Consider the following 26,980-nt stretch of genomic DNA (forward strand, 5'->3'; position numbering starts at 1 on the left):
CTTTCTCAGGATCACTCCTGAGACGCCACTCATTCTTTCTTAGCATCATTTCTAAGTCTAAATGTTAAAAAAGTCATGTAAGTGTACTTTTAAACTACTATCTACTGCTGCCGTTCTCGTTTGTCTACCTGTCCTCTGGTAATGTGATGCACTCCTACTCCCTTCGCTGCTCGGAGCTGCAGAGCAGCACACCAGCGGGCAGCTCGGGCACATCGCGGCGCTGTGCCTCTGCCCTGCCCGGCGGGGGCAGCCCCGGGCGGGCGGCGCGGCCGGAGCCGAGGCCGTGCGGGGCCCCGCTCCGCTCTTCCCCCGCGCCGTGAGGCCAGCCAAGATGGCGGCGGGGCGGAGGCTGGCGGCCGGCGCGGGCCGGCCCCTGCGGCGGGAGGCGCTGCTGGGCGCGGCTCGCTGCGCGGCCTCCCGGGCACGGCGCAGGAAGCCAGGCCGCCAGCCCCTTTCTTCCTCTGCCCTATTAAACGAAGAGCGGCAGGAGAGACAGGAGAGGCAGCATGTGTCCCGTTTGCAGCGCTGAAATGACACGATGACGCTTGGGCACGGACGGAGGAGAGCGGATGGTGCCCCGGTGCGCTGAAGGGCTGAACAAGGATCACTGCTACTGTAAAGCCGTACGCAGGTATGTTCATCAGCAGAGAGGCACTGCTGGCTTAAAATAAGGTGCAGACGAAACCCGTTTAGAAATCAGAAACTTGCTGAGAAAAAAATGCCCATGTTAAGAGATGAGAGCACTTGGAAAAACATCACACAGAAAAAAAAATTCATTGGAATGCACCTTTCAGTATGTTTTCTTGGTAATAACCAAGATGCTGGTTTTGACCTCTCTTCCGGCTGCCGTGGATTCATCTGCTGGCAGAAAGCCTCAGTCTTTCCCTTCACACAACCTTCACACAACCAGCTGCAGCAGCTTTACTGGAACAAACACTCCGGTTTCATCCTATGTTACATTTTGTAAAAGCAGTTCATATGCAGATAGTTCAGGGTCTTGCACACAACACTGCACTCCACTTTTCTCTGCCAGCTGGATGGTTCAGGTCTTAAGAATGTACCTACTACTCTTTATTTCATATTTTTTTAGAAATATGTTTGCTAAGTTGACAAAATTCACTGTGAGGACTACAGAAAACTGCTTATATAAACAGATTAATTTTATCTTTAAGAACTTTAGGGTTATATGTATTCACTAACAGTATTTATATATAAAGCAAACTGCTGAAACTTGACTTTGGCTGTATAAAAAAGTAATGAAGTGTCATAAGCCGGGAAAGGCAACAGGATGGTTGGAGGACTGAGAAGGTAAGACAGTTAAACTTTATGCTGTATCTTACTGGTTATGGCCTCCAAAATTATAATAGTGCAATAGCAACTCATGTTCCCCTTCTGACATGAGGGAAAGCAGTACTGCATTTGCACATAAGGCTTGTGCACCACTGGTGGTTTTCACCTCACTCATTTGTAAGTGGTCACTAAAGGATGAAAAGTCATATTTAGCGCAGTAAGTCTTCCTACTCAATAAAGGCACACAACTACTTCATGAGGATTACTCAAACTTACCTCCAGTTGATTTGTTACAATCTGTGTGTACTAATGGTACTGCTTTTTCCACTTCCCTAGGCAACATCAAGAGAGAATAGGATTTGTCGCACCAACACTGAACCAAGATTAGGCTTCAGCCCTTTATATGGAACTGCTGAAAGAGGAAGCTGCAGTATTGAAAGCAGTCAGTCTTGACTGTGTGAGACAATGCCTCTCACAGAAGGCAAATGATGTCTTACTTCAAAAACTTCATGAAATGCAAACTTGCTGATTTACTGTTCTTACAGCTGTTACAGTTGAATAACTGGGGAGAGGGAAAGTTATGGTTCGTACTCACACCACTTTAAGGTTTATAATTTGATTTACTTTGAAGACTACAGAAGTAAAAAGGGAAAAAGGCAAAAATATTCTTTTAGCATATAGGGGTGTTTTCCTCCTGCTAGCAGGAAGAGGTTTTTAGATAAATGGTGAACTAAAACTTAACAACTACAGACCAGAACTTACATAACATTTTTTTCACAGCTAGAAAGAGCCTCTGAAACGTGAAGTTGCCAATAAAAAGGAATGCAACAGCAAAGTACATAATACATAATGCAGCAATACTTGTATATTATTGCAACAGCAATAATACATGTCTATCACAAAATCAGTAGAAAACTAACTGCTTACAAAGGCAAACAGCAACCTCATTTTAGGTATGCTGTTCCATGCACTGAGTGTGGATAATTTTACCTTCACTTCTGTCAGCCGAAGTAAGGTGTGATTCAGGTTGTAAACTTGGGCAAATTTCATGATTTAAGTACTAGATTGGACCTTTTGCTTTACACTGTATGTGTCTAGATTAAGACACATACACGGCTGGTAACTTGTTCTGCTTTTATTCCACAGTGCTTCACAGTTGTGTGCATGATCTGGTAGGACGGTGAGACTACCATGTTTCCTTGGACAAGTATCAGAAATTCAACTTGAACAAAGTGGGATTAAGTTTTACTCATTTTAGAGGAACACTCCCATCCAACATATGGACAAGATAGTTTGAAGAAGCATGCTGCTTAAATTGACAATGATTTTTATTGTATTTAGGAACATTCAATAAATACCAATCTTTTAGCTTCAGCTTGGAGATCCTTCCCCATCAAAAATCAGTTGTGTTGTTTTTTTCTGGCATAAACTCCATTGCCAGCAATGGATGTATCAGAAAACGAAGTTAATAAATACAAACAGACAGCAGTTTCTAAACATACCTCCTCTTTTAAAGGCATGATACAGATTTACTAAACAAATCTCAAACAAGTTCTTCACAGAAGAAAATTTTGCTACAAGCTGTCTCTGAACATTGTCTTCTTCACTAATGCTGGTAGTTTATTTCATGTAGTATGGTACTTTTGAACAGTAATGATGAATCATTTAAAAACAAGCCTTTTCCCCCTTTTCCTTTGCCAAATGTATGCTGAGTACTGAAATGTGTGAATTTAAGAGTGGTGTGCCTCTTCTCAAGCACGTCATGGCAAACATGAAGAAACAGCAATATGGTACTTTTTTTACTAGGGATCTGGGGGATTTATTTTTTCATCTTGAGTTTAAACCACTGTTCAAGTGTTAAAGGTATCATATTTTAAGTGTAACAGATGTTTTGTGTAACTTTCTGTGAAGTGTAAAAACACAATGGAAGATTCCTGTTTCTGATCAAAATAATTTTCAAGTACTTAAATTTGAATATCCCTCTAAACTCCATTCATATCGTATTAAAAATGTGTATAAAAGCATGAAGACTACAGAAAACCAAATAACAGTTAATCTTGAGTAAGTTTTTCCACAACAGTATTTTACATATAACCCAACTCCTGCTTTAGCAAAAGCAAAAATAATAAAAATAAATTCTCTGCCAACTTTTTATACTCAGGAATTACCTTGCTGTGGGACTAGATAGTTCAGTCTACAGTCCCTCTAACCCAAAGTGTACTCTTAGCTGTATCTCTTTGTGATTTAGGGTCTTGGAAATTTTCAGCAAACCTCTCTCTTGCTTTATCCCAGTTCTTTTTATTCTTGCTCTGGACAAGCTGAACATCTTCAATTGAGGCTGGTCTCCTAGTACCTAAACCTGCATGCTTCTGATGTAACTCCAGTTGGATCTGTCAAATACATGAAATATTGTTGTAATTGCAAGTTAGGTATTCTAAATACTACCAATTCTGTTTTTTTAATACACATGCCACCCCCTCTCCCCAAGCACTTCTCTTTTATGTTCTAAAACACCTAGATCATACATGAACAGTACCATGAAAATGATGTGTCACATTACCATTTCTGGAATGATGATCTAAAGTCCTGAATAATGTCCCCTGCTACAAAAATAACTGTATAACACACATCACCGAGTGAGCAGCATATGATCCCTATGCTAGTTTGACAACACAGGGTATGGTGTGTCTCTGAGCAGCACTACTGCCAAAAGACAACACATCTTTGGTGACAAAAATGGGGCTAACATGGCTGCCACAGAGGCCCACAACATGTGTAGCCCACTGGCTACAGTAAATTCTGCCAGCTTTTCTTCTCTCAATGCCCATCATCTATCTTGATTTTTGTGCTACATCAGCCTCTGAGAAGGAATTCCACCCTAAACCAATCTTCAAATCGCATTACTTAAATTCCAATTTTTCTCCAGACTTTGTATTCAAATACGAGATTATTTCAATGGCTAGAAACTGTCTGTCCTTTGCTTACCTTCCTAATGAACACAGTGTAATGAAGGGACAACACTACTGAAAAATTTCAAAATACCCCGTTAGTCCAAGAAAAAATAATTTGAGGTTAGTCCTACTGAGAGTATTCCTTCTTAACCAGGGCTTTTTAAGTTTCAAATGAATAGTGGCATACAATTAGATGCTTTTCACTACAAATACATTCCTATTATTTTTGTCTCAAGAGAAAACCAGGAAGACCTACCGGATCCTTCATGCCACCACCATCCTTTCCCAGACCTTCTCCCTTCTTCCATCCCATCTTCTCCAGCATTTTATGTCCTTTGTTGCTGTTGCTGATTTCACTTTGAAGAAAGTTTAAGATAATTGATAAGCAAGAGTTAATATAAAGAGTATGCTTTCAAATACTGAACAGAAATACATATATTTCAAATACTGAACAGAAATGCATACATATAGACACCAGGAATCAGTCCATCAAGAAGAATACAGAAGAATAAGTCTCAGGTCAATATCAGCTTTCTTAAAACTCCAGAACTACTTGTTTGCTTTAGGAGTTAAAAGATACATCATGGGTAGGAGGGTATGGATTACAATATGGAAAAAGCAGTATCGCTGCCAAATCATCCTACTGCAGCTATTTCATCATGACACACTTCCTTTTATTAATTTTCATACACCTGCAAGTTCATGCTTCTTAAAAAAAAAACCCAGCTAGAGCTGCAGAGGCAAAGTAACAACTGAAGGAACATCAAGTCATTTGAGAGGTATGTACATACATGTCCTGTGAGTAGATGGACTGTGAGAGAAGCTGCAGGTGAAAAATCTGCTTGTGTACCATTACTGGGACTGAATAGGAAAAATAAAAATTGAACCACTTGAAAAACAGCCACTATTAAAGATGTCACTAGTGTAGCTGGGGAGTTCTTTGCATTTTTGAGTTGGTAAGGAATGATGTGAGTGTCCTTACTGGCATCCTTAACTCCTCACCTTCCATATATTTTTATATGGAAGATGATGAGTTAATAAATAGAAGCACGTGAAATGGGAAGTGTGAAAAGCTTAAAATTTTCTAGCTCTCCTAACACAATATATACAGGTAATCTGTAATTTAACAAACTGCATGCTAGTAACAAATTGATACTTATTTCATTATCATTTTTTTAAGATTCACAAGAGAAGGACATGGGGGATACCCACAACTTACATATGAACAGAAGCTGAACTATCATCTCTCTGGAAGGTTCCTTCACTTCCAACGGTCTCTCTGCGTTTTCCTGCTCTGTCTTTGTACTTTGGATTTTTCACTGCCTTGTTGTCTTCATATTCTGTGTTCTTTCCAAGCAGATTTAATCGCATCAAGACAAAGAGAGTGGGGTTTAAATTATTTATTTTTGTTAACTTCCCTTTTCCCTCCAAAAGCCTTTTTTATTAATTCTAAATCTTGCAACAAAATCTGCAGTCAGTATTACTGACTCACTTAGTATTTTCTTAGCTTACAGGCCTATCTTGTAAACCATATTACTGCCATCATTGCGTAACATTGCCAAATTCAGTAATTTCTCAGAAGCTGTAAATAAAATAACAGATTCTCATGAATCTTCTCTTGGTACGAAGAGTCAATACTCTTCATATTAGTAAGTCCATATTAAGCAGAAAATCATGTGCACATGCCACTGGCTTTTTATATAACCATTTAGCCTGTTCCTCAGCAACTACTTGTTTTCAGAATAAATGACAGAATTAAGTATGTTTGCAGATTCTGTATCAGTATTATTTTGGTACCTGAATAATTTCATAGAAATGATGGCATTCTGTTTTCTGCATGAATACTTAGTACAAGTGCTGGAAGCAACTGCATGTTAACATCACCTCTACAACAGAAGTAATTTGAGTTACATATATATTATATCGCCTGTATGTTCATGTTGGTATTCTTCTATGGACTTAAAAACCTGAAAAATTACCATTCTCTTCCATAACTTTTTCAGTTCCTCATTATGTTTCCTTTCCAAACAAAAGATATGACTACAACTCAGTGAAAACTTAGCCTACAGGAATAAAACTAAGTGTCTTGCAAAATCTAAACTTCCAAAGGATTAGGAATCTTGTACACTTGGAAAGATCTTCCATTTTCAATGGAACTTTCATGCCTTATCATCATCTTTCTTTGTAAAGGTTTGTAAAGAATAATTACTTAGGGTACAAAAGACAAACAAGGCTAAGTTTAAGGGCATTTGAAAACCTTCCTTTCAACAAAGTGTACAGCTTAAAATAGGAATCATGAAGTACTTAAAAAGGTAAGAACCACAAGATTACAGAAATTTAATCAACTTCTACTGCAAACTCACCTGTAAACCATATTTTACTCGTATTTGTTTTAATGCTTTTCTTCTGACTAGCTCTCTCTCTTCTTTGCTAAGTGCTGGACAAACTAAAAGGAAGGACACAGGATTGAATTTATAGTTATTAATGTAATAATGTTTTAAATCATAAGACGAGAGAATTTTTATTCTGACATTATTATACATAGATACATATACCAAGAAGAAAATACATTATTATGTACAACTATTACAAGCTGACAAGAAAATTATATGAAAACTGAACTAATTATTATTTTTATAAAGTAAACAGCCATAATAAAAAATGTATCCTGTGATAATATTACTAACCAGAAGACTCTTTTTTCTTGTCCAGGCGAAGATGTGCTCTAACTTGTCCTGGTTCACATCCATCACAAGTATCACTGCCGGGGTGAATATGAAAAGAAAGCACGGTTTCGCCAATCTTCACCTCATCTCCATGCTCCAGAATGTAGGGATCACACTTTGTTTTAGGCTACAGCAAAGGAAAGTTTTAGTAGGCAAGTTAAAAACTCATGAAGGACACAAACTCTATTTCATGCACACTGCATACAACTCAGTAGTTCAGTTTGGTCTCACAAATGTAGTTTGTTTAACTACAGTGGGTATTTCACTCTAGCAACTGCGGATTTTTCCTAGTGTAACCAAACATTAAGTACTCCAAGTGGCCCTAAAATCAGATGGGAGCCAAGGCAGGCATTAATGTATGAAAGAAGACATACAAAGGCATTGTAAGTGATTTGCCATAAAACCATAAAATGACCACAAGATTAGTTTTCTGCAATATAAAGAGCACTAAAACAGTAGATACTCACCTGGAGAATCTGATTTCCATTAACAACTGTTCCATTCTGACTGCCTTGATCCACAAGAACATAATTTTGCAAATCGTGGTCAAAATACACTTCTGCATGAAACTGACAAATAGAAGCCTAAGTTAAATGTTCTCGTTAAGTGAATACTTAACAATTTAAATGTTATTTTACAGTAAGATTTCAGAATATATTTTGAGACCTTTAAGATGAGTGGCTCTGGCAGTCGAAGTTAATAAAGTTTTCACATTTTATGATTCCATTCTTGTGAAATGTAGATGAATGGGCCACAACAGCATGAACTAACACGCACAGTTAATGTAATGATTTTGTTCATAAGCTGATTCAGTACTGAACAACTATTCTTCCAACATGGCAAGTATGATTTACTTAAAGAACTGCAAGATTCAGTAATATAGCCTTCTTAACTGTTCTTCTAAATAACAGGCTTTTTGCTCTTAAGATATTTTATAGCACTCTCATTTAAAAATAGATCTCATTCTGCTTCCATTTACTTGGTCTTTCATATCTGAAATAACTCCCTGAATACCATGCTTTTGTAACTTTCAAAAACTCAGCTTCTCCTGCATCTTAATACTTAGGACACAATCAGTACCAATCTTTTGCTGTTTCTTTTATCTCCTTTCTGATATTGAGACTAATAATGTGGTGGGTTTTTTTGGTTTGGTGCTTTTTTTTTGTCTTGTTGCAGTTCTGTACAGGTATTGCTCCCACAGACCAGAAAAAGTGCAACTCCTGGCCAAATTCATAAAGATATGTACTACTTCCAAAAAAGGCCACTGAACAAACTGAAGTATCAACTTCTCCAACCTACTAGAACTTCCAGTAAAAGCAGTAAGTCTAGAGAAGCAGCTCTTGAAAAGTGACTGTTGCAAATTTGACCATTTAGAGCAATTGTAGTTGCTGTTTTCAGTTAAAAAAAATTTAAAAGTTGAAGACTGGCTAGCATTTCTTACTACATGGAACACTCCCATAATGATGCAGACTGACTAGTTCATTCAATAGACATTTTATTTTCTACTTCTGCTTTACTGAATAGAACTAATACTTCTAAAGAGGCTAAATCTGCAGGGTGTAGCATTTTTTAAAATCTCACTTTCCACTCAAGAAAAGCAAATGCCAAAGTTGACCACAGTTAAAAAGTAAGAACAGTGAGGAAAACAAACTAGTACATAAATTACATATCTGCAGAAAGAAAAAGTTATCTTTTCACCCTTGACTCCTTATCTGAAAAGTGAAGTAACTTCTTATATAAACTGTCAGTACCTGTAAAGTACTAAAATGGTAACATTACAAAAAAATAAAAGTCTTTTTGCTTCTTTATTTGCCCAGTTTCAAACACATGCCTGAAAAAATTACTAATAGCAGGGAAATATTTATTCCCAAAATTTTCCTGTATGAAACATAGCAGCTGATTAATGAGAACAAACATTTTAAATAGGCATAGTAAAGTCTGTTTCATGAGATACTTGCATTTATAGATTTTTTTTTTTAACAAACTTTTTGTTTGGATGACACAACTTTGCCAATCTACAGTTTTATTTTATTAGGAGTGCTGTATTTAGGGTCTGTGTTGAAGTATTTAGCAATCAGAGCACAGAATTTATAACAAAAATTTCCGTTCAATCTACCATTGAAAGGAATTCTGTTAATTTTTCAAACTCTGTCTACATAATTTCCACAGTTGCTTGAAAGAAAAGAAACCCTTTTGCTCTGAGTGTAACTGCAAGGATTGCATTACTTGGTAAAGAAATTCTTACTATCTGTCATCAAAATTTTATATACCATTAGTACTTAACAGGGTTTGTCCTCAAGTTCAATAACTCCAAAATTAAAGACTCAAAGACTTTGAAAGTACACTGTTGTTTGTGTTAAGTTCCCATTCAGTAAAATAGTGTATGTTTTCCTTTTTTCTGAATTAAAGTCTGGCTAAACCCATATCTCATTCCGAAAGTTCTTTCAAAATATTAACATGATGTTCCAAATTTAAAGGCATAAATTCTAAAGCTTCATTCATACATTTATGTCTTCTATCTACCTTTCAGCAGACATGAACAAGAGTTACCTTACTGACTCCAACTTCAGGAATCTGAAGTGTGTGTCCAACATCTTTTTCTCTGGAAAGGCAAGTTGATATACAAATCACAATAAAGTAAAAATAGGTCTTTTAAGTGGCCTATGAAAGGTATATTTTGGTTGAACTGTAGTATCATATTTATCTTCTAAGCTATTAGGAATTTTTTACAGATATCCTGTATACACAACGTAAAGACTTGCTTCAGGTCCCTTCTGCCATTTGTGTAAATGATACAAAGCAGATTAATAAATGATCAAAGAGTACCAGTAAATTCTTATCTATAAACCTGATATTTCTATCTGAACTGTCATGCAATGCCTTTAACAGTCTGAACTCTGCACTGCATCCTTCAGGCTCTTTAGTGCATCTTGGTGTTCCAGGGGGAAGCTGAACTCTTGGTCGCATTAGGCAGGTAATACAAGTAAACAAAGAGTAACCTGTACAGGGTGAGTTTTGGTTTGTTTGTATTTTTTGTTATCAAAACAGTGCAGTAGTAGGAAGAAGGGATTTGTGTATTACATTCTTATACTAAGGGATTAAGAAGTAATGCAGCTAGTAAAAGACCTATATGCAAATTCAAAGTAGACTTGTCTGTTGATCTTGACATACATGACTCAACCATTAAGAGCAAATGCCTCTCAGCATTAGAGAGAAACAGCTTTTCCAGGGTAAGGTTTTCAAGTAAGCATGGAAGAAAGCTTTACATCATCATTAAATTCATCATCCATAATGAACAAACCAGGTTTAGAACTGTAAGAATGCATACAGTCTAGCACAAACCAGCTTATTATCTAAAGCCAATGAACAAACCCTACTGAAATTTCAAAGTGTGAGGAAGTTTAGGATATGCTTCCTAGTGATCCTGGATTTCTGAAGGGCATTCTTCCATTTCTGAAAAAAACGTACTTCAGTGGCCTGGGACAACATTTACTTACTTCCTAGGGAAAAAATTTTCAAAGAAGGGCTTGCAGGTACACTGCCACTGGGGCTCAGTCACAACATCAAGTTATCACTAACTATTCAGGTGTGCTGAGCTGCATTAAGTGTGTATGCTGTTACATTATCATGACAACATGTTATGTGACCTGATTTGAATTTCTTACTGTGGACTAACCAAACTCAGAGTACCTCACAACTGTGGCAGGCTAGGAAGGCAAGCATGAAGACTAGAGACAAGCAATCCTAAGTGCTTTCTGCAGCTTTCAAAGAGAGGTAGTTTGAAAAAAAAAAATATAAAATTTCATTCAGTTTTACCTTCCAATTGTAGCAGGTTTCACAGCAGTGATAATATAAAGTGACCCAGTCTGTAGAACTGGTGATCTTATTACAATTACTCTGATACAAGGAGGCCAGATCTTTTCGTCATCTATAATTATATAGAAAAAGAAATAAATCAACACCACCATTACTACCAACACATTTCACTTTTAACTTTATAGTCTATAGTTTTCAAAAAACTGAAAAACATTCAGCCATTAGCTGGCGAAATAATATAGAACTTCCAGAAAAGAAATGTGTAACAACATCTGAGAGAAAACTTTGATGAGATTGTTGTTTCAAAGGCTTTCTGACTGCATACCAAAGTGTTACAAATATTTTCCTAATTCTGGTTTACATGTGGAAACTCTTTAGTTACAGCAGTAAAATATATACACATTCACAAACTTTACTAACATACTATAAATTTATGGATCATTAATTGTTACAGATTAGAAAACAATTTTACTTTGAGAAAAGGCGGCACCTTTATGTTCACCACATCACAGACCTACCACACATCAGACTTTGTATCTGACAATTTCTATGTCAAGTGTATTTTTACTGGTTTTTTTCTCTTAGGAATGCTATTCGTCAACACGGATAAGAAAAAGTAATAGACATAACCTACAGATACTGTATTCTGACAGCTGTATGAATTCTGTACTTGGATGTATATTTGTAGAAACAATCTCCAATGATCTCAGCTAGGAGCAGACATAGACGAGAAGACACTACCTTAAAAGGTACTAGGGGAAGAGAAACTGTCCCCACTTTTTATTAGTTCAGCATTACTGCCAAATTGGATATTAAGAAAAGACAATTTAGTCTGAAAGCCTGATGGTAGCAAGCACATTTTGGTTAGCATTAATCACCTACAATCTGAGTAGTTAAGTAAAGTATAAGAAACAAACAGACAATAAACTGTGAGCATGGCACAGGCTACAATACAGTTTTCTATGGCTTGTATTTAATTCTGTGATTTGGAATATCCTTTGCACATACACAGTTCTGACTGGCTGCATCAAGCCTTTCACAGGTTGCCTTCAATTTTTTTTTGTTTGTTAAGGACCTAGCAGAACACTTTGGTATAAAACAGTATACAGGTTTCCTGTCTATATCCATTTCTCACAATTTGCCACTAGAATATACACAAAATAAGATTTCAACTAGTAATGACTACTCCATGCTGCTTTTCACCACATTAGACCCATCTTGCATTTAGTTACAGATGATGGTTTACAAACAGTATCAAAAATACTGTATATTAATTTAAGAGTCCATGCACAGAACTACTGTGAATTACTGGTCTAGAACTGCTATTTTTGAAGCAGAGTTTCTTTTCTCCTTTCACTTTCCCAATCAAACAAAATTTTTTGAATCCCTGAGGTTTCTACACAAGCACAGATGTTACATCAGTAACAGCTTTTATAAAAACTACCACTTACTTTTGTACAAGTGAAGAGAGGGAAAGAAATGCTGGTAACATATAGAATGTTTTCAAAGCATCTCAATCACATGCTTTTATACATTTTTTAAAATTATCCAAACTGGTTTTTTTAACAGGCTTCTGGAAAAATACAGAAATACCATATATAATCCACAATAATTCACCTTCATTTTCTGAGTATTCTGAATCACCAGTTTCTTCACTTGTTAATTCCTCCTCACTGTAGGTTTCACACTCAGAATCTGTAATTTCACCTTCTTCTGGTTCACTGTCTGTGTCTGCTGTTCTACAGTCATCTGTATATGCTGCAGCATCTGGCGTACTTTTGTGAGAATGTGAATTTATACCGTCTGTAGAAATGGATTCTTTTGCTGTTAGACTGTTTAGTGGTTTTGTGTCCATTTTAGTCTTCTTTCTTGCATTTGGAGACTCATCTTCTTCAGTAGAACTTACTTGCTCGGTGGTGGAAAAGCAATTCAGACTGTTAGATGATTTCTGCTCTTCTGTGTCCAAATCCTGGAGGGGAGTTATACAATGTTACAGTCTTTACAGATTGAGTTTTCCTAAAGAATAGGCTGGAAGTAAATTCTTCACTTAGGAAGAATTATTTTTAGAACTATTAAGAAATAGTTTATTTCCAGAAAGTTTTACACATGCAGGCAGCAGAACTTTTACATTTCAGTGAAAATATTTTCATATCCTGTTACATGTGACTGAGACCATCTTCTATTTGGGAAAGTGTGACTGCCCTCCTCTTCTAAACTTCACTTACTCCTCTTCTAAAAATCACTCCTTTCTCACACTTTATAAATGTTTAGAAACTTTAGAATCTTGTCCTCATTAAAAAACTTGTACAACATCACTTTGAATATTTTCCTATTTCACTTTTATGACACTCACTTCTGTCCCTCTCTTATTCAATTCTTGCAACGTGCCTAGAAGGTCTTTAACTGATCTTCATTGCATCTTCCTGCTGTTTTTGTCTTCTTTTTTATTACCAGAGTCCAGAATATCTGGAATGCTCACTTGTGCTTTAACTATAGACCTGTTCTTTCTCCTTTCAAAACCACATCTTTAACAGAGGCTTTAATCAAGACAGCGGACAGATAGTACAAGCTTAACTTATGCTATGTGAAATAGTTATACTAAAAATCCCCCAATACGAGAAGTTTCCCAGTTTCTCTACTGAATATCAGACAGATTGGATCATTAGAAGTTCTTCCACTTCCACTTATTTCATCATCAGGGAAAAAAACCCCCAACTTTTCAAACTGAGAAATCTAAAGTTTCATCTTAATTTTTCCAGAGCGCCTTGAAAATGTAATTCGAAATCTAGTAGCTTGACAGCTATGTTAAAAAAAAATAAAAGAAGGAAAACAAAGAGAAAATAGAGAAGAAGAACAGAAGTAGCTTTAAAAGATAAATAAAATCTCAGATTAAATTATGTGCCATTTTCAGTTCAGAGTAAATGCATTCAATTGCCTTCAATTGTATAAAATATTGCAACACAACAGGTAAAAAAATACATCCATCACCTTCTTCCATGCGTTTCCATTTCAAGATAAGTGAAATAATGTGAATATTAATATAATGGAAATTAAAGCACTTTCAGAATTGTTAAAACACATCAGTGCTATAGACTATGACAAACACAAGAATTCCTCTCAGCTGTTGGTTAGGAGAGTGTATCTTTAAAACACCTTCAGTAAGACCATAGGTTCTCAGGTAAAACTTAAAATGCTTTTTAAAAAGGCTTTTATGCTTTAACTGAAAGACTATTGGTTTGTTCAGGGTTTCTCTATAATGCACTAGCCCTCCTCCCTGAATTCCCTAAGTTCCTGAATAGAAAGGAACAGGATAGCAAGGTCACTGTGTAATGTTTATTTTAAACAAAAAAGTAGTAGTCCTGCCACAAATAAGCCTACACAGTTTAGATAAGTCAAACACATTAATTCCATTAGAAGTATTTTTGGATAATCTGATTTTTTTTTAATGAGTTATATTTTTCAGTTTGTTTGTCTTTGTCTATATTTATGTTTGGTACAGGTATTATATTGATACCAAACTTACCAAGGTGTTCTGCACTCTAAAACATATTATTTCTGTAACAGGGTAACCTAACAAAGTAGCTCAGGGTATTCTAACCTAATCTAATCTGCAAACAAAGAAACTACACCATCTGCAAGGCAAAATAAGACATGACTGTGATGCACTGATGCCCAAGTACAAGGTTCCAACTGCTCAACTCCACAGTGAACTCCATGATATTCTGGGATTTTTGGCATAATTTCAGTTATTTTAAACTAGAAAGTAAAAAGGTGCTGTTTCAAAGCCTGGCTACTAAAGAGTAGACTCTTAGTTCTGTGTTGAAAACAGGAATTTTTAAAAATTCTAAATTTTAAAAATTTTTTAAAAAGTCTTATAAATAGACCAAGGATTCCACACATACAGTCAATTCCATGATTTTGCCAATATGACCATTAAGCCTCTTCTCAGCAGTTACTGTATTTTTTTACAATTGCTGCATTCAATGATTAAAAAAGCAAATAAACTAAATAGTTAAGTCCTGATAAAATGCAGTCCTCACATTTGAAAACCTTGTATGAAATAAAGAATTTAAAAACCGAATATGTATTTTGGGCACTTTGTGATTTCATGGATCTCTATTAAAATGCACATCTGGACAAACTGTGTAAACATTAATCCTATGGAAACTGAATGAACCTTATAGCGTTTGACACAATCTTGTGTTGCAGAAATTTTTTTCCATTATGTATGACTATGTACTGGTTTTGGCTGAGGGTCAAGCTAATTTTATTCACAGTGCCTAGGGTAGGACTGTGGTTTGGATTTGTTTTGGCTGATAAGGCAGAGATATTTTCATTTATTGCTGAGCAGCACTTACACAAACCAAGGCCTCTTCTGCTTCTTGCACCACTCTGCCAGCAAGGAGGCTGGGAAGCCTCCAGGAGTTGGAGCAAGACACAATCTATACAGCTGATCCCAACTGTGCACAGAGTATCCCATGCCATATGGCATCATGCTTACCAATAAATGTCGGGGAGGGACAAGGAAGGAGGAGGGATGTTGAGAGTTTGGCCTTTGTCACCATTACATGTGCTGGAGCCCTGCTTTCCTGGGGACGGCTGAACATCTGCCTGCCCAGGCAGGGAAGCAGTGAATAAATTTCTGTTTATTTTGTTTACACATGTGACTGTATCTCAATCCACAGGTTTTCTTGTTCCTGTCCTTCCAATCCTCTTCCCAATCCTTCTGCTGGTGGAGTGAGTGAGCAGCTGTCTGGGGCTCATTTGCTGACTGAACCATAGCTGACTACCAGTACTAACACAGAACATGTGTAGCATGTAATAAAGTCTAACTAGGCAAACAGCACCTAAAGCCTTACCTCCATATAGTCATCCCTTAAAAACCAGGAACTGGCAGTAAGCACAAAATTTGGTAAACACTAATTCCAGGGTACTAGTGTACCCTGAAAAATGCAATAAATTCTAGCAATGTACTTAATTTCTCAATGACTACCTAACTCTTCATGCCAAACTCATGCCACAAGACACAAAGTATGCAAGTAGATGCTCATTATAACCATTTTTTCCATCATGGTATTTTTTCATACACATACATTTTTTCATTATTGCTTTGCCCAATACATCTAGACTGACACGAACAGTCATGAGTTAGACATGGACAGACTATGTGATCCAGGTTTGAAAAACTTTATATCTACAGGGTATTACCACATGATCTCTGGGATTCTTCTCACTAAACTGAAGCTGAGAGGTGCAATCAATCTGATAGATAATAAACTATTTTTTAACTACACAGTTGAGTTGGCTCATATTTCTGCATCCCTGACAAAGTCAGTCAAAAGTACTTTGAAATCAGGATATTTCTGTATCTTATGAGGACTGATCTTTTAAGAATAACAAATCACGCTTATGTGAGTGGAACTGATTGTTTTACTTTATACAGAATATGACACAAACAACCGATTACAATGACCTCTTGAAATGCACACTGTCCTATTTAGAAAGTACATATTATCATTGTAATTTAATTGTTTTTAATTAAAATTTCAAAGTATTTAAAACATTTAATTATACTTTTTGCTTCACTGTTACAGAGCAAGACATGTCGTCTTTCAAAACTTCAATTTTTCTGTACTATGGCTGACCAACATGCATGTTAATGAAATTCTTCAGCATCCCCATACATGGGAACTTATTATTGTGAGCATAATTGGCTCAATTCTAAGAATTGCACTATTTAAACTATTTTTTTCCTAAATTTATTTTATACAAAGCAGAGAAATATAGACAGATACAACTTTTCTTAAATGTCTAGCCTGTTTTTTGGTCTGCTAGAAGTTCAGTAGGTGATTTAGAAGAATCATTTTTTCTCAGCACTCTTCTACAGGACTGAATAGTACACCTTTAGGATTGACACCCTATATTTGAAATTAATTTGAAATTCAGTATTTTACTAAAGAAGTATTTTCCAACACTTAAAAATAGCTCTTTCGTTCGAATGACTAAGCTTTCATTTGCTAAAATCATTCCACAAGTACTTCAGTTACTCTCATCCACCCTACACAATACTCAATTTTCCAGTGCAAAAAATCTAATTAAATGCCAGGAAAAAACCTCTTCCTACAGCATATAGGAGCCATTTCATACACTGGTGGTGGACAGCTCTGAATTAAAAAACTGTACCTAAAGAATGAGTAGTTTCTTTAGTCCAGACCCTTTATGCTATACAGGGATGCTAAATACTTCTTTTCCCAAATATTCTAGAATGCCATCAAAGTTTTCTTCAGATGTTACTTACAAAGTATTTAAAATCTCTTTCAAAACTACTTTGCAGGTGAATGGATTTTGATTAAATAGCTTTAAAAATTTATTAATTCCTTTAGGAAAAATATTTATCCAAACATCAATTAATAGCTATTCTTTTTTCTTTAAAAAAATACCAAGGTTAAAGGTAAACATCCATGGACTAATGTGTGTTTGTTGTCTCAACTCTACCTTTACCAGAAGCTGCCAATCCAAAAGAAGAAATCTTCAGATTAGCCATGGTTTCTGTCAACTGACGTACCTAAAGATGGGATGAATATCAGCAAAAAGTAAACTACATGTGATAAAAAAAGTAAAAAAAAATCACTGCTTCAAGAGTTCTATGGGAAACACTGCTAAAACCACCTTGCCTCTCCTACAGAAGTAGCTACGATGAATCTATAATGGAAAAGAACATGGTATAAGTTAATTTTGAGTAGCACACTGGAATAAAATTTAGTAGATGGTAGCTTGAAAATTAAAAAAAAAAAATTAAAAACAATTTATGGAAGAAAAGTGGCATGTGTCAGAACTTCCTTCTAAATTTTGCTATGTATTTCTAACAGCCACAAGGCAGCAAGTAGAATCCAGGATCACTGCTGCACACAGTCTATTCTCCAAACTGTATGGAAGCCCTGGATCTTGATATTGGGCCAGGGATCCTATTATCACTTATGTCATCTTTTAAAAATTTTTTTAACTTTTCCAAATTTACTTATTTAAAGGTTTTTCTTGCACAGAAGAAAATACCATGTCCCACCTTTTTTCTGACCAGCTGCTACAAAAAGATACCAGAACTAACTGTATGTCTAAAAGTTTCAAGGTATTCTACCAATGTTTTTATATGACCAGCACAGAGGCTAACACTTCATCCTGGCAAAAGAAATCCTGATTGTCAGTTAAAAGCAAGCAAGTAGAGACAGCATACTTTGTTCCACAAGTCAAAAGAAAACTATTTGTAATATAGTTTCAGTTTGTCACTGAAAAGCAAGGATGTCTTTAAGGAAAGTTCTTGTATGAATTAGAACATTCCGCAGGTGATAGTAAGCACACGATTTTCTCCTCTGCTGTTTTTTACAATTAGAGTTACACTCATATTAGCCAACACTTATGAATATTTTCTTGTTTTTCAAAAGGTTATTCACCTTTTAAAAAATGCAATAGTATTTTAACATATTAATTTTATCCTTTACATTCTCAGAATTATACTGGGTTTTCTTTAAGAATGCTACAATAGTTTTTGACAACTCACTTGGTATTTATGTAAAGTATCCTTGTTTCCTACTTACAAATAAATACTGTATGTAAGATAGTTGAGTACATGAACTTCCTCACAATCGCTAGAAATTAAAGCACAGAAAAAAACTCTCCTGTGACCAGAAACAGAAAGTTAATGGATTGTTCCAGTTACAAAAAAAGGTACTAACTTTGGTTTATTTTAAGTAATTCAAAAATCACATGCAACTTTGGTAAAAATCATTGCTTACTAATACCACCTACCTAGAAATATATGCTTGATAAACTACACACATAACTGCTAAATTTCCTTATTTCTTGTATTTGACAATTTCTATGTAATTTTAAGTATCTATAAATATTTGTTTATATTTATTCCTTTAACTGATAAAGAGAGAAAAAATGATATGATTCTGTAAGTACTGCTGTCCTCCCCTGCTTTACATGAATATAAACCACCTCAGCTTCACTCAAGAATTGTAAAATTCATGGGGTCAATGACATGTTCCAGAAGGACACCATGCTTTCTTAACACTAGTGGTCCAAAGCCCAGGCATTAAACCAAACCCTCCTCCTACCCGTACCATCTGAAGGAAAAGAAAGACAAGTAAAACCTACTTTGGTCAAGAAATGAGGCAATGTTGGGACCATTTTTCAGCCTACCAGCACAATTTAATAATCAATTGGAAAAAGCAGTAATTAGGTATTAGTCTTCAAAAGCATTGTTTTAACTTAAATAATTTGAACAGCATTCAGGGAAAGAAAAGGGAGAAGGCTGGGCAGTAAGTTTGGAGAGAAGCATTTCAATATACAATGCTTCAACTACAAAGTCCTATTTAAAACCAGCTGGTTTTAGTTTTATTCTACCATGAACTAATTAGTGCCTTTGCCAATACAAGACTAAACTGGACAGCAATTATACTGCCATCTATGCACTTGACTGTGCAGCTTATAAACTAATTTTCCAATTTTATAACAGAAACACACTGTATTTTATTCTAGAAAATCTTAATCTTTTATATAAATGTAACATGGAATTTTTAAGCAATTAATAACCACAGTACAAGAATAAAATGTTTTACTCAGCTATGTAAACTATATCAGTAAGTTTTTCTTCTAAATCCAGCAGTGCATTTACAAAGAAGTGCACTAACAAAAAGGCATTATTTTATCTTTGAAGTTTAAAATTGAGGGTCCTATGTTTCACTTTGTATTCTCCCTGTTTTTGTTTAAAAAAATAATAAAGACCATGATTACTTCTTTGACATAGACCTTCACTCCTGTTCACAGAAGAAAAGATCTGTGCACTACAGTATACATTAAATGTTTTCCCTGTTACCTTGTTGGTCAAACGAATTAATTCACAAATAAAGCAAAGTACTCAGTTTGTCATCAATAAAACAAACAAGAAAAAAAATGGATGTTTACCTCCTACCTTGTGACTGTGGAAGTCTCACAGAAAAGATCTGTTAAGAAGACTATCTAAACAAAAACACTGGTATAAAATAAGCTTAAGACAAACCTCTATTTCTAGTATAATCACACTACATAAGCAGACCATGATGGGAGTCTAAGAAGCAGTCACCATTATTTGATAGGTCAGAGCTATACATGGCTTAGAACTTTTATAAACACTCTTGTTGGTTTAGGTAACAGTTCATCACAGAACTAAATTTAAGAGACCTATTAATCAGTTTATGATAAAGACTTATTCCTGTGAGCTTTTCATGATTCTTTCCTGACACATGATGGATAAAGTTTTGTATTGACCAATGGCTTCTGAGAGTGGCAGAATGCTAATTCAGCATTTGCAGAGAGCAGGCCCTGAACCTGGGCACTGGTAAAACTGCACTTCCACTGCATTAGCTCTCTTCTCTTAAGTCTAAAGGATCGTTATGCTTAGTGTTGCTAAGTACACAGATCAAGCTTTCCAAATGGAAGTGTTCACTTAAAAGTTTCTTCAAAGAGCAGAAATTTCTGCACTAGCCACAATTTGTTTATAAAATGTATAATCAGTCAACAACCACTAGCCATTTAACCTAATTACACTTTTTCTTAATGTAAATAGTTTCCATTTTCAAGTCTTTCAGATTACCTCACTCCTGATTAAAATTTTAACTGTGCATTGATGTTATATGACTATTATGTACGGGTATCTGGACAGTAATGTAATTATTTCAGCTTTTAACCAATCTGCATGTCTGAGGCCTACATAATGAAACTATGTAATGGTTAAAGCAATAGCTTTGAAGAATGCAAACCAAGGAGAATTCAAACTAGAGAAATCAATATATTCAATTTTATCTTAAAATAATAAAGCAAACTGACAGAATAGAAGTCAACGTCAGTAAGAATTTTCATAATGGAAATGCTTCCTGAGGTTTAATAGCTGTGTTAGTACCTTTTGGTTTAGGAGTCAGTAATGTTTTTCAAGACAGCACACCACATGGTATTCTTTCTTAGCACTCAAAAATTTTGTAATTTAAAATAAATATTAATTACAATGGGCATTTAATAAGATGCACAGCTTATCCACACACTAATGACAATGAAAATACAGTGAACAAGTATCAACAGGAGAGCATAATACGCCAAGAAATAGAAATTCAAAATCACCAATCCCAAATTATAGCAGAGATACAGTAAAATGGCAATGGACTATGCTCTGGAATGCAGTCACAGAGAAAGGATTGTGTATGAGCATATTTTCAAAATTTACATTTTTTTGGTTCTTAATGTGAATCTGAAAAAAACCAACCAAACAAAAAACCAACACCAAATCACAAGCCAAAATCCCAAACCCAAGACATTGCCACTGCATTTTTGATGTAAATCCAGCCCACACAACACTGAATTCATTCAAGTGTTGCCTGCTATTCAAAAAACTTCACTGACACTCAGTTTTAGACCCCTTTACAGTTGGGTAGTATTTAAAAATAAATTGAAAAAGTGAGGGAATCCAAGTTAAAAGTTTCATCCTTAATCACTCAATGAGAAAGTAATTTGAACACTAACTACATGTTAGGAACCTGCTATATAGTTTAAGTATGTTTAAATAGTTTAAAAAATAAAGAATACATTCTCTGCATAAAACCCCACAGCCTGTAAATTGCATCATGGACAGAAACTCAACATATTTTGCATTTTCTGTCTATCAGTTCTGAGGTTACCTTATACTCATCTGCAGCAATCCACTCTGGTTCTTTTCTCTTCTTTTTGCCCTTTTTATCCTTGGTGTGCTTAGTACCAGAGGCCTGGTAGGACTGCAGATCCACTCGTGAATGAAACTGGTATCGGCCACTTTCCACATCACAGTAGTAATAAATTCCAGTGGCTGGATCATAATACAGTTGGTTTTCCTTTATAAGAAATGAAAAACAATGTTATCACATCAATAAAAATACTGTTCAAAGAAACATCTGATTAATAAAGAACCACATTTTAATTTTGATAAAATGAAAGAACTGTGCTGGCTTGATCCTGGATGGCTACCAGATGCCCATCCAACCACTCTGTCAACTCTCCTCCTCAACAAGAATGGTAAAGAAAATAAGATGGAAAGCTCATGGGTCAAGAGACAAAAGTCATTATCACAGGCAAGCCAGATTTGACTTGGAAATACCTAAAATACAGCTGGACGATAAGGATCAAATTAAAAACATCTCTCCCAGTCTCTTTTTTTTCACAAGCTCAATGGTACCACTTCATTCCCATCTCCTCTCCCTGTCTTCCCGCACCTGAGTGGTGCAGGGAAATGAGGAGTAAAGGGGCTGAGATCAGTTAATGAAAAATCCCTCTCTGCTGCTACTTCTCCCCTGCCCAGCACGGGATCTTCAAGAACTGCTTCAAGCATGGATCCTCCACAGCTCCTACCAGGGAGACATGCTCTGAGCTCCAGCACAGGCTCTCCAGTCCCCTAAGTGCTGCCTTAGTATTTTAGCTTTTATGTTTTTCATATATTTGTAATCCTGCAATTCTTTAGTGTATAGCCCTAAACTCCATATAGTGTTAGCTACTGCTTTCCCGTTTTGGCCAGACAAAACAATTCCTCTCTAGGCCTGGGAATCCAGGACACCTCACTGTCTCAGGCCTCAAGAAATGTAAACAACAGTGAGTTGGGGGTGGAAGCAAACTTGGGGTAAATGACTTCATTACCTGAAAATGTAATTGGAAGATTAATCCCCAAAATGCAAATGGACCAAACTTACATAAGTATAAAAACCTATGACCCGTTGTCCATTTTTTGGCTGCCCCTGCGGGGCTTTGTCTGCCCTAAATGTACCTGAGAGCCCTTCAATATATAACTGCTTTCTGTTCCCTTAATTTTGTCTGGTCTCTGTTTTTAGGCAGCCAAACAAGGCATCACAGGCAGCTGATCCTGTGTGGGATCCTCTGTGGACTGCAGTATGAGTAGCTTCTGCATTGTCTGCTCTATGGATTGCAGGAAATTGACTGCTCTGGTGCTTGGATAACTTCCTCCTGTTCCTTCTTCTTTTCCCCTGGTGTTAACAGAGTTATTTTTCACACTCCCCCCCACCATACAGACTCCACTGTGCAGAGCTATGCCCCTTCTTACACTGGTTTCAGAGAGGAACAACCAGCTCCTTTAATGGTTGTGCTGTGCCCTGCAGTGGAACCAGCCCTTCTCTCAGAGAGGCTACCTCTGCAGCCCCGGCCTCATCATCAGAACTTTGCCAGCAAACCCAATGCAAGAACATTTCCTGTAATTCAGAACACTTATGTACCAAGAAAAGATATTCTTTTGGATAATTCTACCATAAACTCTAATCTGTAGCCCCAAACATTTATGTATAACTATACCCATAAATGATGTCAAAACCAATGGTATCTTTTAAGATCTTAAAAATTAAGTCCAGAAGCATCCTGAAAATAGAGTGGTGTACCTCATGCATTTTTTACAGCTGAGTTGAATACAACACTGCAAACAAACTTTCTGTTCTCAGTGCAGTAGTGTATACATATCTATCCACAGATCTGTATATATATACAAACACATCTCATTCAACAAAAAGTAAACCTTTGCAAAAACTACATAAAAATGTACAGCAAAAAGTAACCATTAAGAAATTCTAACCCATAATCTAATCTTCTTCTAACACTTCTAAAAGAAGTGTTTTCTTTTTCTGTAGAATCAAACTAGTTGGTAACAGTACTCAAGTAGAAGCGCAAACATTTTGTCTCCCAATACTCTTTTCACTGTGGAGAAGCAACTGACTTCAGAAATATGTTTTTTGTTCCAAACAGGACATCTTTAAGCTCAAGCTTTTAGGTTTGAAAGAGTTACAGATCAGCTTTATAGCATATAATCTGTACAATTCCAAGTAACTTAGAGACACATGAGACATCAAAAAAACAGAATTAGAATCTAAACTTGTATCTTAGCCTGCAATCTTTAATTTGACTGAAATAATTAATAAGATAATTAACAATAATTAATAATTAATAAACTAATTAACACTATTCATTTTCGGTAACCTGTTTTTCAAAACATAAGATCAGCTTGAATCTTAGTTCTTTGCTCATTTCAACTTTGACTAGAAAACTTTTGTGACTGACAAAATATTCCAAGGATTTTGAATGATCCTTACTGAGTTGTAGTAGAATCCAGTGCTATGGTCATAATACAATCCCGTATTTTCATCATATATAAATCCAGTTTGTGAAACAGCAGCCTCTGCAGCAGCTCTCAAGCTCTCTGCCAAAGAACCCTCCGGTACTGAAGTTTCTTCTGTCTCCTGATAACAGAAAGCAAGAAAGGTAAGCACTCTGGACTGTTTCAGAAAGCAAAAATCTGGCTGTGGTTTACTGGTAAACTCCTACTGATTTCAACAGGACCAAGACTTCAGCCTGTGTCTTTCATTTTCCCCCAGCTTTACTCAAAAATGACTCATGCCAAATATACACACAGGAAACGTCTTTCAGAGCATCCCTAAGGCCCGCTGTTCCATTTCAGTTGCTAGATGCTAAGGCAAAAACTCAGTAAACTGAGTGACCTAAGAAAAGGCTGAAGAGCAGGGAAGAAAACCAACCCACCACAAAATAAACACAGAAACCCCACCACTGATGTTCTTCTCCTTATATCTTGCTTCCTTATGTCAATGGAAGAAAAAATAAAAAGCACTATTTAAGAAAATCAGCATGGACATATTGGACATGCTCTGCTGATAAAAAAGATCTCGCTTCCAGGGCTACACAGGATATATATGCCTTTTTACAAGAACTCTCAAACTCAAAGACACAAATCTAAGAGGGTGCTCCACTTGGAACATACTACAAAAAGAACTAGTTTTGAAGTACAAGGGTATTAATAGCACTAGACCACCCCAAAAAAATCATTTTGTATAAAGCTCTCAGGACCACAAGCACATCTTTTAGATGGAATATTAACAGAGTACTGATTTCAAAACTGGTAGAACTCCAGACAGTACAAAAACCTGTGTATTCTGGACGAAATTTTCCTCTTCTCCACCTTCAATAGCTCTGGTGCTATCCTTCCTCAGCGGAATATTATCACCTGCCTCCAATTCCTCTGTAGAGTTATGCTCAGTGCCTTCACTCCCGTGACTGTGCTGCACTGGTAGTTCAGATGCACAGTCTTGAGTATCAGTGTGATTGTAGTAATTTTCATAGTAGTAATAATCTGCCAGGGGAGAGGGGGAAGAGAAAGAAAAGTTGAAGTTGCATAAATTAGCAAGGCAGTATTTTACTAATGCAGTTTAATGATGCTAAATCTTAAGCTGGAAATTTATACAATTAAGTAGTCTAATGAAAATCAAATATTAGGTAGCACCTGTACTCTGAATTTATTCCAATCCTATGTCTTGTTTTCATATACTTCAAAAACTGGTAAAGCGTGTATGCTTGCAACATGAGATTACTATGTAACAAATAACAACAGCATGAATTCTGCTAGTCCATGCTATGTTTTACCCTGAATTAATGCCTTGAACGAATACCAAACAGTCTGAAAGATAATGTCAGGTTACTGAATTTAACTCAGCAAAGGATACAGACCTGAAATGTATTCTATATATATATATATATTACAACATTTTCAAACTAAGATACTGTTCTATATCCCTATTTAAACAGTCACCACCCTCTCTACCTGCTTGTGACCATGCAGCACAGTCCTCTGTCTGTACTTCTACACTAGACGTATTTTTCTCCTTTCTATTATGGATTTCTTTAGTGAGTTCTTCTACCTGAAAGAAAAATTGCATGTTAAAAACACAATACTGCATTTTAGTGGTCTGCCATCTCAGAAAAGAGAGACAGCCTATTTTGCATTCCGTAAAATTCAAATAAAACATAATGGCATCACAGGTGTTTCAAGTGATTTTGTTTGCCAGGAGACAATTTTGTACCTGAATGGTTAGCACAAAGAAACATAATTTCTGCTCGCAAAGGAGCAGAGAAACTTAACCGAGGTTGTTCCTAAATGCCCACCCCATAAACTTGGATTTCAAGCAATGATCACTGTTCTGTAGTGACGACCGTGGCATTTACAAAGCACAGAATGTTCTGTACTAGGAGGAACCCACTACGATCACAGAGTCCAACTCTCAGCCCTGCACAGGACACCCCAAGAGTCACACCATGTACCTGAGAGCATTGTCCAAACGCTCCTTGAGCTCTGTCAGGCTTAGTGCTGTGACTGCTTCTCTGCAGAACCTCGTCCATTGCCCAAGCATCTTCTCTGTGAAGAACCTAATATCCACTCTAAAACGCCCCTGACACAACTTGAGGCTGTTCCCTCGCGTTCTGCCAGAGATCAGTGCTGCCCGCCTGCCTCCCCTCACAAGGAAGCTGTACACCGAAATAAGGGCTCCCCTAAACTTCCCTCTTTTGCCATAAGCATTCACAGAGAAGTTTTGTCACTCTTACTTTACCTTACACTTCGCTCAATAAACCTCTTTCCCTCTGCTGCATGTAATTTTTCCTTCTGAACTCAAATCTAACCCTATAGTAGAGAAGGCGTTACCGTTCTCACCTGACCAAGCTAACTCGAGAACTCAAACCTGCTCTGGCCGCTCGCAGGCCAGGAGAGCCAGGCAAGCCCCGGGAGCTGCGGGACCGCGGGGAACGGGCACATCGCGAGGAGAAGACAAGGGGAGCGCGGGACGAGCTGCTCCCGTTTGGGGAGTGGCAGCCGCGGGGCTTCTGTGCCGCCCGGCCCGGGGGTTCTGTGCCGCCCGGAAGGGTCGGAGGCCGCGGTATCCGGGGCGGGGGGCCCTACCTGCCTCCTGAGCTCCTCGCCGCTCTCCCGCTCCCGCCGGTACAGACGTTGGGTGCGCCGCAGCCGCCGCCGCGCCCGCTCCAGCTGCTCGCGGCACGCGCCCAGTTCCGCCTGCAACGCCGCTACCGCCGCCTCCTGCTCTCCCGGATCCGCTCGGCTCTCGGTGCCCGGCGGGGAGGCCATGGCCGGCCGCCCGCCCGCCCCTGCGCCGCAGCTCAGCGCCCGCCCTCCGCCCGCCTCGCAGCGCCCGCGCGGCCCCGCCCGCCGGTCCCGGCCATGGCCGTGGCGCCCGCCGGGCGCGAGGGCAGGAAGCGGCGCGGAGCGCGCGCCCCCGCCGCACCGAGAGCTGTCCCGCGCGGCGCGCGAGGGTCCGTCCTGCGGGGCGGGGGCGGGAGCGC

General features: G+C 37.3%; 1 protein-coding gene across 2 annotated transcripts; it reads right to left on the reverse strand.

Moving 5' to 3' along the window:
* Positions 1–2,600: 2,600 nt before the first annotated feature.
* Positions 2,601–26,774, reverse strand: AGGF1 (angiogenic factor with G-patch and FHA domains 1). 2 transcript variants are annotated; one of them, XM_084225298.1, is made up of 14 exons: positions 26,583–26,774; positions 25,452–25,548; positions 24,778–24,983; positions 23,932–24,078; positions 21,493–21,681; positions 12,401–12,752; positions 10,784–10,895; positions 9,518–9,569; positions 7,435–7,536; positions 6,929–7,094; positions 6,605–6,687; positions 5,461–5,588; positions 4,498–4,597; positions 2,601–3,680 (listed from the first exon to the last, which is right to left on the reverse strand). In XM_084225298.1, the coding sequence occupies exons 1-14, from the start codon at positions 26,763–26,765 to the stop codon at positions 3,480–3,482; spliced, it is 2,118 nt and encodes a 705-aa protein (XP_084081424.1). In that variant the 5' UTR covers positions 26,766–26,774; the 3' UTR covers positions 2,601–3,479. The 2 variants fall into 2 exon arrangements, with proteins under 2 accessions (XP_084081424.1, XP_084081425.1); XM_084225299.1 differs by lacking the exon at positions 12,401–12,752 and adding an exon at positions 17,279–17,348.
* Between the last annotated feature and the right edge of the window lie 206 nt (positions 26,775–26,980).

This window comes from Fringilla coelebs, assembly GCF_963513975.1.
Source record: "Fringilla coelebs genome assembly, chromosome: Z".
NCBI lineage: Eukaryota > Metazoa > Chordata > Aves > Passeriformes > Fringillidae > Fringilla > Fringilla coelebs.